A 10,868-nucleotide genomic window follows, 5' to 3' on the forward strand; every position below is an offset into this window, starting at 1 on the left:
CAATGTCCGGTTGACCGGTCATCGAGAGGAGTTCAGCTCTCTCGATGTCCGGTTGACCGGTCATCAAGAGGAGTTCAGCTCTCTCAATGTCCGGTTGACCGGTCATCGAGAGGAGTTCACCTCTCTCGATGTCCGTTTGACTGGTCATTGAGAGGAGTTCATCTCTTGATGTCCGATCAACAGGACATTGAGAGAGGTGAACGTTCTTGATGGACCAAGAGACGTTCCTGATGGACCGTTCATCAAAGAGGAGTTCAGCTCTTGATGACCAATCAACCGGTCATCAAGAGCTGAATTCCTCTGGATGGCCGGTCAAAGCTGAACGCTCTTGATGGACCGTTCATCAAAGAGGACTTGACCTCTTGATGACCAATCAACCAGTCATCGAGAGGTGAACTCCTCTGGATGGCCGGCCAAACCGTTCATCCAGAGGTTAGGTCCTCTTTGATGACCGGTTGACCGGTGTGGAACTACTCAAATGGGAGAATAGAGCTGGGAAGGGAAATGTATAACTACACTAGTACTAATGTAAGCTATGCCAAGGATGCTGATATAAGAGCTGTTTTCCTGACTAATACTGTTGGGGATGAGTGTAACACTAAGAAAAAAGAAGAAAGGTGTGGCTTTTCTACTATGATCTTAGACTGACTAATACTATGAGCTGACTACTTGTACCTGTAGGGTATGAGGAGGAGAGGAGGAGTAGTGGGGAAAAAGATGAAAGGTGGTGTGCAAATGTGAATGATATATTCAGGGGGATATATTTCTGGTATGTGTGAAAGTGTATAAGATGTGTGAATGGCAATGTTATCTAATGGTGTGGTGAAATGTGTACTGATGAAGGTGTATCTCATGGTGTGGTGAAAAGGTCATACAGGGTGTATGGGGTAGAAAGTGCATGTGCATGCCTGGGGATACAACATCTAGAGGGGAGTATATATGTGAGGAAATACAACAAGGGGAAATCACGATGAGCACAATGTAACAAGGTCTGAAGATGAGCAATGATGAAATGTAATGATGAAGTGAAGTAATGATGAGCACTATGTAATGTAATGATGAAGTGAAGTAATGATGAGCACTATGAGATGTAATATATGTAGCTATGGTGATGATGACTGGAATATGTAATGTAGATGAAATGTAAGAAGCAGGAAAATACCAATGAAACTGTATATGCTAATAACTTCTGATCCAAAGGGAATTTCAGGGTGGTATGAGTCAGTGACTAGGGGTAAAACAAGGTGTAGAATCTGAATCTGGAATAATAATGATGGATATGTGAGGGATATGTATGATATGTGAATGGTGATATGAGTGGGAACAGGGTTACCACACCGGTCATTGAGAGGTGAAGTCCTTTTTGATGACCAGATGACCGGTCATCAAGAGGGTGTTACTCCTCCGGATAACCAGTTGAACAGGTCATCAAGATGTGTACTAGGTGTGTGTGCATGTATGATACTGTCTGCTCTCCAAACAGCCTGTTATAAATGGACTCCAACATTATTCTGGAGTGGATGCGCCAAACAGCCATGTTATCAATCTAATCATTTCTTGATTGGCTTTATTACAGTTGGATTGCACATTGGGTGGTATGTATATTATGATGCAATTTATCATATCACACCGGGCGTCCAAACAGGGCCTTAGATGTAACACCGTCCATTCTACACACTGATTGCGGCGGCGAATTCGGCTCAAACATCTTTAAATATTTTCCATCTCAACGTTGCATTTCTCTTGAACAGGGTCCAGCCAATTCACCTCAAACAAACGGTTTGGCTGAACGATTCAATCAAATGCTTCTCATGAAAATCCGTTGTATGTTGGCCCAATGCTTGGTACCATTAAATTACTGGGATGAAGCAGCAAAATTTGCTTCTTCACTAATCAACATGCTCCCAACCTCAGCTCTTGGTTGGCAATCTCCGAATTTGGTACTCGTTGAACAACATGCGTTGATTGAACAAGTGAGACAAATTCATACTCTTTTGCTGTTTGGTTTGAAAGTCTATGTCCATATGCAATTGCCATTGTCAAAGATTCTTCCCCCTTCAAAGCCGTTTCTTTTTCTTGGGTATGAGCCTCAATCAGATGCCATGCAATTTTTTGATCCCGTTTCTCGCCAAACAATAATCAGTCACGACTACACCCCTTCAATACTCTCTTTTCCATAAAACTCCAAATCTGCAATGATTAAGCTTCCTACAGCTTTTCCCACATCATGTGCAGAGTTGGCATTGCGAGATGAACACGTGGAAATCGATATGTCTAGTGGAAAATCACATTCCAAATTGCTTCCTTCACACCCTACGTCTCCTATATCATCTACTGCGATTCCAATTCCAACACGATCTCCCCCACCGATCCTTCCTTCAACTCCTCCTTCTTCATCTTTAGAGAAAACGACTCGTGAAGCTAACTTGCCATCTTCATCTAATCGACAGTTGACCAAGTTTTTTACTTACGAATGGAGGAGTGATTTGGCTCCTCGAGACATCAATGCTAATGTTGATCCATCAAATATTGTTAAAGGATGTTGTCGCATGAATTGCAATCTCCCAGATTCGACCTTTTTGTTGGCTACCGAATTTCCGGAACTCAATTTGACTCAATCAGTGACTATCAATGAAGCTATGAACGACGCTGCTGCCTTACCTGAGTGGGAAAAAGCTCTAACCTCCGAGTTTGGATCTCTACAGTCAAAAAAAACTGGAACTCTTGTGCCGCCACCGTCTGACGACAAAACAATCGGGGGAATGTGGTTGTTAACTAAAAAACTGAACAAATTCAAGGATGTTGTTCGTCACAAGGCTCGCTGGGTAGTTTTCGGTAATCATCAGGAGCATATGCTTCATTATTTTGAAACCTACTCATCTGTGGCGAGGAACAAATCACTTAAGATGATGCTATCCTTAGCAGTAAATCATGAGATGTTTGTTTTTCAGTTTGAAGTGGAAACAGCTTTCTTGTACGGTGACATCGATGCGGCAATTTATGTGTCACAAGTACTAGGTTTTGAGGATCCAGATCCGAAGAAGAAAGGCTGGGTGTGGAAACTCAACAAATTGCTGTATGGAACAAAACAAGCACCCCGCATGTGGAAGGCTCATCTCGTATCAACTCTTAAATTGATTGGTTTTGAAGCATCGTTACTGGACGATGCCTTGTTTCATAATGCGGACAACTCAATTTTGCTTCATATGCATGTTGATGACGGATTAATTGTGGGCCGTGATCAAAATTCAATTCTGGCATTCCTCAACAACTTGAAGAATTCATATGTACTGAAAATAAAGGAGCGGCCAATTCAACACCTCGGTTACACTCTTAACTGGCAGACGGATGGTTCTCTCATAGTACATTAATCAGATTTTACAAACAAAATTATCGATGAATTTGGAATGGCCAACTCGACAACGGTAAAAGCGCCATCGCCATTGAACTTTCATCGCGTTGTATCTACTGAATCTCCGCCATTCAATGTCAAAACGATGCAAAAGGCGATTGGGATGCTTAATTATCTAGCGCTTCACACTAGGCCAGACATTGCGTTTATGGTTAATGTGCTGGCTCAATTTGCCTCTTCCCCTTCCTTGTGTCACTGGTCTATGATAAAACACCTTCTCTGATACCTTCAAGGCACGGCCGATGTTGGCATTCACTTTAAAAAAGGTCAACAAACCAATGCTCTATGTGGCTGGGCGGACGCTGATTACGGCAGTTCTATCATCACCAAAAAATCTATGTCCGGTTACATGATAACTTTCTATGGCATTACCATCTCCTGGACAACAAAGAAACAATTGGTTGTTGCTCAATCAATGACGGAAGCCAAGTTTATGTCTATAAACAAGTGTGCCAAGCAGCTTTGCTGGATGTTGAATCTCATTACTTCACTTGAAATCCCGATCAACCCGCCTCTCATCTTAAACAACAACTCAGGAGCGGTCATCATCAGCAAGGAAGCCCAGCTGAACCCAAACACAAAACATATTGAAATCCGCTTTCAATATGTTCGACAGCTAATATCCATGAAAGTTCTTCGAATTCAGCAAGTCTCAACAACTGAAATGATTGCCGACGTCCTGAAGAAACCGCTTGGGAAAATCAAGTTGATCTCAGTTTTCAAACAGTTACATTTGGTCAATGTGCGTGTTTAGGAGGAGTGTCAAGTTTAAACTCGCACATTGAGTTTTGGTCATGCATGCGCCTATGCATGCAACGATGACGTATACATGCACACTCTAGACTCTGTCGATGGTTTTGGACGAACTCTCTGATTTCTCAGCAACAAACTTTTTCCGCCGACAAAACCTTATCCCCTTTCCTTCACTTTCCCATTCTATCCTCGATCATCAACTCAATCATCAAACATCAACTACTCGAAGTTAATTCTTCTTTGTCAATCTTCCATCAATTAAAATTGAACACTCAATCTCAACGATCATCGACCGCTAATATCTAGGACAAGCTAGATTCAGCTTCTGGGCAGGTAGTCACTACATTACTATTGATCCCTCTGAATTAACTTTTATTGACATCTCTACTTATATTCTGCTAGGCTGTTTTGTTGTGAAAGTCCTTTTGTTATCCGTCGTCGTCGTTGTCCTTGTGTCAAGATTTTTCTTTTTTGATTTAGATTCAATTCTTTAAGGTATTTATTCTTTTATTATTATTAAAGTCAATCCAAATAACTGTCTAACAATTATCTTTTATTCTAAGTGTATTACTGTTATTGAGTCCTTTGTAATAACTGTTTCTATAAAGTAATTGACCTACCATTTTCACAAGTCCTTGAATCCGCGGTTGGAGTGGCCTTATCTTCATCCCAACCAAAACCGGATTGATCACGGAGAAACTTGAAATCTTGATACAACTTCCTGATTGCTCCTTTTTGATTCTGAAGCTGCTGGACGTCAAGGTTGGTTTTAAAAGCGTCATTGAGGTCAGCCGCAAGAAGAATCCAACTGCTCTTCTTCAAGCCGGCGTTGTCAGTTGCATGTCCACGTCGGGTGTAGTCAATGATCAGTTTGAGCAGTTTTCTCTTCTGGTCAAGTTTCCATAGATGAGGTTCCTTCCGCGGGGTATCCTTCCCTTGCTTTTTGGGCTTTGGAATCTTTTGGGAATTGGTTTTGGGATTTAATTTTGGAGTGGAGCGCGGTGGATTATTGTGGGTGATAGAGCCATCTAGAAGGGTTGGTTCAATATTTTGATCAAAGTTACTGGGCATATTGGCAAGGTAGTGTTGGTAAGAATGGCTGTCAACTGAGGTGCTGGATGGCCAAGGTGTTTGAATTTATATGAGGCTTAAGGCGCGGATTCATGTCTGAACGTTGGTGATTTTATATTCGATAACAATATGGACAAGCAGCCAAAGCTGTGGTGAAGTGGGATCACAACATAATCTGACTTCGACACATACCAAGAACTTGGATGGATCAGCCACTTTTTGAATGCAAAGATCATGATGAGAAATCCGTATTGGGGATTTTGTAAATTGGGTTGCTCATGGTACACCATTTTGGTCGGGGCCAATTTTGAATTCGAAATTGGAAATCAGCCCAAAATTTCAGAAAATTGGCTGCTATGGTACGGGCCCTTAGTTGACCCGGGGTTTAGCCCGACATTACTGCAAAGACAAGACGACCATACCAACACGGGCCACGTCTCAAGTATCGCAACAGGAAACAGAATCCTTGACCTGAGCAAGTGGTTGGGCTAGGACATCCACCTCTGTGAATGATTATCCAGTTCTTCCAAATATATCGTCATCCAGCGCGTAGCCGTAACCGAGACAGGGTTGGGCCCCATTGTTCTTCCTCCTCGCCTCAGTCTTCAGCATTACGTCTTGTATGTACAGAGGCAAAGTTTCAGAAAGCCCAGCAGCACACGGAGGTGTATGAATTGTTTCAAGCAACGTCAGTTTCCGAATCGTTTCACTATCTTCGCCTCCCCAATTTTCGTAAGATGACGACTCGCCGGAAGAGAACAATCCACCACCCGAACGGTTTCAGATCATGAGCCAGGCCATGCGTGGGGCCTGGACTCTGTAGCATCTCTTTATTTTTGCTTTAAGAATCGGGTATGGAGCAGCAGATGTCCGGTAGAGCAACCAACCCCCCCAACTCACCATATAACTTGAGATATACTCTTCACGACTCCCCCAGGGGGCTCAATTCTGTCTATCCTCGTTGCTGTGCAACAACAAACATCTTTCCTCGTGGATTTTTCTTTGTAAGATTATTCTTGCGCCTAAGAATTCAGGTTTAGCCAAGCTGATAAAGTTTGGTCTTTAGTGTACATATATTATTAGTGGAACCTAGTGGAACTCAGGCGTTTCTAAATCTTAACCACCCTCGGGTTGAAGTATCTACTCATTTACCTTGATTTATTCGGTCTGATCACGCTCCAAATCATTCATAACCCTGAGTGGAAACCCCACCCTCACCATCAAGAGACAATTGACTAAAAAGCCAATCCGGGGTTTCTGGCGGCGCTTGATTCGAAAAAGGTTCGAATTCGTTCGCAGCGCGAAGCGCGTGTGGATATCTATCAAGGTTGAACAGGCTTCCCGAATTATTACGGAATATCAAACATAAATCTGAAGATTAAGGTTATCTCACTCCCGAATCTACGCATTGCTCGAATCAGCTAGCATCAAATATCACAACATGCCAATTATCGGCGAGTTGGTCTATCCAAACATCTACGCTACGATACATCTACGCCCCGGATTTCGACCTGTCCGGTTTCATTGGACCATCTTCATTCCACAACCCAACGAGGGATCGCAGCAAGGTTCTTCAAGAGGCGTCAAGTACCACGTAATCGATTTGTCCCGAGAACCGTTTTGGGCTTACGAAGTTGACTGGAATTTCAATCTTCGGGATTGTCTGTCGGTTGGAGCCGCGGTAGTCATCGGAAAGCTTAGGCGTCCCTGGGGAACGAGGGAGATACACGAACTGTTGTCAACTCAGGTTCCCCTCAATGTCATTCCAGCAAGAGATATAGGAAGAGAGCCAAGATTTTCCTGCCGTGTGTGGGTCAAGGAAGCTATCAGGGTGCTTGACTGGCATGGAGTATTACAATGTGATGATGTGGACGAACTAGAATACGAAATAAAGGCCTTCGGGGAGCGTGTGGTTACGTTCGCAGAACACGGTGTCTTTCGGGGTGCTGAAGTTTACTATTCGCAATTCAGCAGATAGGATGTACGATTATCATTCCAATTGGTCCCAGAAGGAATGGAAGTACTGGTTCACTCCCGTTTTCCCTACATAGTTCTAGAGAAATTAAAAAAGAAATATTCCAAAAACTTAGAGACTCTGGAAAAACTTTTGCAATCTAGTATAAGCATAGAAATGATGCTATGAAGTCACTCCATCAATGTCTCCATCAAAATGTTGTGCTTTGAGCCTGCAGGTGTTCCAAGAAGAAAAATGATCATGCCTTCACTTGGAGATATAGCCTATTACACTTATGCTATGACGGGCAATAGGCATGATATTCTGCCACTTGTTCATCTCATTGACAGACAACTCAATGTGACATAAAACTTGAGTAGGATTGGAAGTGCCTATGTTCAACAAAGCTTGATGAAAAGTAAGTTGAATCAAGGCAAAGTTTCATTGTCCTTTCTTGGAATTTTGAGCCTTGAGGTGTTTCCATTTTGTGACATACAAGCCAGCGGTTCATTCCTTTGGGCAAAGGTTTCCACTTCAATTGGAACATTCTGTTAATTGTTCCAATACTAATAGATTAAGCCACCACTCACCCCCATGTCAGTATTCCTGCTTGTTAAGAAATGAAAGAGGACAGAAGGGGTACATGAGAATGATCAGCTTGGATGATGATATCTTCAAGTTCAATTGTGCGTAGAATAATTCAGAACACCTTGAAAATCCTTGAGGCTTAGACTGTCAGGCAGATCAAATTATGTTTGAATCAGAAGCCATTCAGCTCATGGAGTAGCAAATTCTAGCCAGACAGATTCACAAATTGACCAGCTTTATCAGCCAATAGTATAGGTAGTTCCCCAAGATATTACAAAGTCAACCATAATTCCTACTGTATTCATTTACAAAATACAAAAACTGTGATGCTATTCTTTGACAAAGCTTGTCAGCCTTAGAGATACACCAAGTATCCAAAAGACTATAATAGCTTAGTAAATGATGATAATTAGTGAATTATTATTGCAGAATCAGATTCCTCATCATAAATTAGGGGGGTCACCCACTCAAAGTAACCCCTTATTCCTATTCCTTCATGTACTAAATGTATAATTAAGAATTGGCCCCAGAAAACGCCCAAAAAAGGTGTTACATCAAAAAATTAGTAAAACAAACAAAGTACATAAAATTAAACTACTGTACATTAAAGAGTAATATTACTTGTGTAAAAATACCCCGTGAAAACATTATGTAGACTTCTACTGAAGCTCTTTCACATGACAATTGGTTATAAATATGTTATGTGACAGAGTCAGGGAAATTAGTCTATTATAATACAAATAAATTTCCCACAGCCAAGCCTTGTTCACGTCTACACCCCAGGATACTCCCATAGGGAGAAAAGGACTTAGTGATTGCACCCACTAAATTCCCCTCTATAAATAGGGGCCTATTTGGCCCTCAGGAAAAGATCCCCCAGACCATTCACCACCCAGATACTGTAAGTTTGCCGTGAATATTCCCCTCTTCTACCACTGTAGCCCCTTTTCCTTTTAAAACCACCCTTTGCATGTAAAATCCACTGGATTAAATCCTTTAAATTATCAGAAATCCCTTATTAGCATATTTAAAGCCTTATCCTTATAAGTAGTTGCTGTAAGACCTCTGCCTCTGTCAAGCAGCCAATCAGTTTAAGCGCTTACCACCTACTTTTACGCCAAATTAATTCCCTGTAATTAATAATTACATAATTAATCCTTCCTCTGTTACAGAGTGTTTAAACCCTTGTAGTGGCCATATTTGCCACGTAACAAGCTTGGTAATTTATATTACCAGTGTTTACATCAGCACAGTTTTAGTGCTAGGGCCCAAAACCCTTATTTTGACGGGTTTTTTGCCCTAAGCTTCATAAACGGAGCTGTCAAAGCTCATTCAATGCTGGTTTTTAGAGATCAGCCACAATACAATTGGCTTGCAATAACTAGCGCTAAATTATAGCATCATCAAGGAGGCCTGGGAGATTCAAGGCAAGTGCTGGAAAACATGCGGGTGCAACAACTTTCTTGTAGGGGGCTTTTGGCCATTAGGTACAAAATACATTCAAGTGGCGCAACTTCTCAGCGTTGATTTCCACCGTCATGGGTGGTCATGTCACCCCAGCCCCACTTCAGTTGGGGCTTTTCTCCAGGATGTTCATGAAGAACCAATAATTTGGGTTCTTCATTGCCGTGTTCATGCGGGTTGCCTTGGAAGTCGACAATGTAGGCTTAAGGGACCGAAATTAATCATTAAGCGTGACTTGCATTGTGAGCATGTATACGGAAAACGACTCACCGCAGCCGCACTCTGAACATCTTTGGGGTCGGGAAGATGACACCTTCATGTACAAGGTGTAATGCGAGTCCACTGGAAAACCAGTGCAGCCGACGATATGAGTTTGTTGCTAGGATTCAGTAGGGTGATTGGATCAATCATTTCAACAAAGCAAACTTGAAGAAATATGATTGTTGGGGAAGTACGAGTGAAAAAACCTTGACTGGGCTTTTGAGGGTACCCATGTGATTGACAGCAAGAGGTTTGTGATGGAAAGGATCATGACCTTCCATGCGGGAAAGGATTTTGTATTTTTTGATCCCAGTAGATTGCTCCAGGTTGGTTGGGAAAGTTCCGGCCTTAGCACCCATTCCTTGGATTATTGGCGGACAAGAAACTGGAAGCGACAAAAATCGGGTGAGTGGATTTGGTATCTAAATCTCAATGAAGCGTGGAAGTTGATGACTTGCCGCCATTGCCCTGTGAGACACAAGACACACTGAGGAATCTTGTATTACTTCTAAAGGACGCAGGGAGTAGTTTTCTTTTGGAGATTGTGGCCAATTAACGGGTTACGGATGGAAGGAGCATATTCAGCAAGCTTAACAAAGCCCGCAAGCAACGCAAGTCGTGCATGTAGGTGCAAGCAGGGCTTATGACCAAAAGGAAAGAGTTTGCATGAGGCGATCTCAAAAATAACTGTGAAGATTCTTGGTTTCCAGCTCACACCTCACCCTTATATGTACTTTGGTTCTTACTCTACGCCAGCCAAGCGCTGGCATCTCGGCTATCTTTTTGTCTGCTCAGCTTCTCTCTAACCATTTTTGTATTTTTTCTATCTTTTTTTGAAATCAAAAACTTCTTCAAGTCTTGTAGGCCCTTTACCATTTTTTTGCTTTTTGCATTTAGGGTTTTGGCAGGAAGTTGAGCTAGCTGGCCACTGCCAACCAGCTGAAAAACCAAAATACAAAGTTTGGAAAGCTCAATTGGGAATGATGGAGAGGGAGTGGATAAATTTTGAGTTGGCAGAATTCACAAGACTATACTCAAGAACCACTGGCCAGGAGGAAAAATGAACTTGGTTCAAACTGTGAGCGCTGTGGTGGAATAACATCCTTCACCACCAAAAATGGTTAATGCTCTCACACCAACATGTGCCAATAATTCATAAGTCCCCTCCACACCGGAGAGATCACAAGTGCTCACATCTCTCCCCGGCCAAGCCGCAGTGGGGACAGGGCTTAGTTGAGTTCGCATATTGAGTGATCTGAAAGAGTTGATGATGTCTTCTCGGCTGATTGGCAGGGATTGGTTGGACGGTGTACGGGGAGCACCAAGCTGCAAAAGTTTCCAAGTGAAATCACGGACTTGGACCTG

At 42.4% G+C, this 10,868-nt stretch overlaps 2 protein-coding genes across 2 annotated transcripts; one reads left to right on the forward strand and one right to left on the reverse strand.

Moving 5' to 3' along the window:
• Window positions 1-6,677: 6,677 nt before the first annotated feature.
• PtA15_14A10 (uncharacterized protein) lies at window positions 6,678-7,214 on the forward strand (the record flags this gene model as incomplete). The annotated part of the gene is made up of 1 exon (XM_053162792.1): window positions 6,678-7,214. One exon carries the CDS (start codon window positions 6,678-6,680, stop codon window positions 7,212-7,214), a length of 537 nt encoding a protein of 178 aa, XP_053026685.1.
• A 2,081-nt stretch (window positions 7,215-9,295) lies between these two features.
• PtA15_14A11 (uncharacterized protein) lies at window positions 9,296-9,862 on the reverse strand (the record flags this gene model as incomplete). The annotated part of the gene is made up of 3 exons (XM_053162803.1): window positions 9,296-9,444; window positions 9,513-9,584; window positions 9,778-9,862. The coding sequence occupies 3 exons, from the start codon at window positions 9,860-9,862 to the stop codon at window positions 9,296-9,298; spliced, it is 306 nt and encodes a 101-aa protein (XP_053026686.1).
• Window positions 9,863-10,868: the final 1,006 nt, after the last annotated feature.

This window comes from Puccinia triticina, chromosome 14A (genome assembly GCF_026914185.1).
Source record: "Puccinia triticina chromosome 14A, complete sequence".
In the NCBI taxonomy this organism is placed as follows: domain Eukaryota; kingdom Fungi; phylum Basidiomycota; class Pucciniomycetes; order Pucciniales; family Pucciniaceae; genus Puccinia; species Puccinia triticina.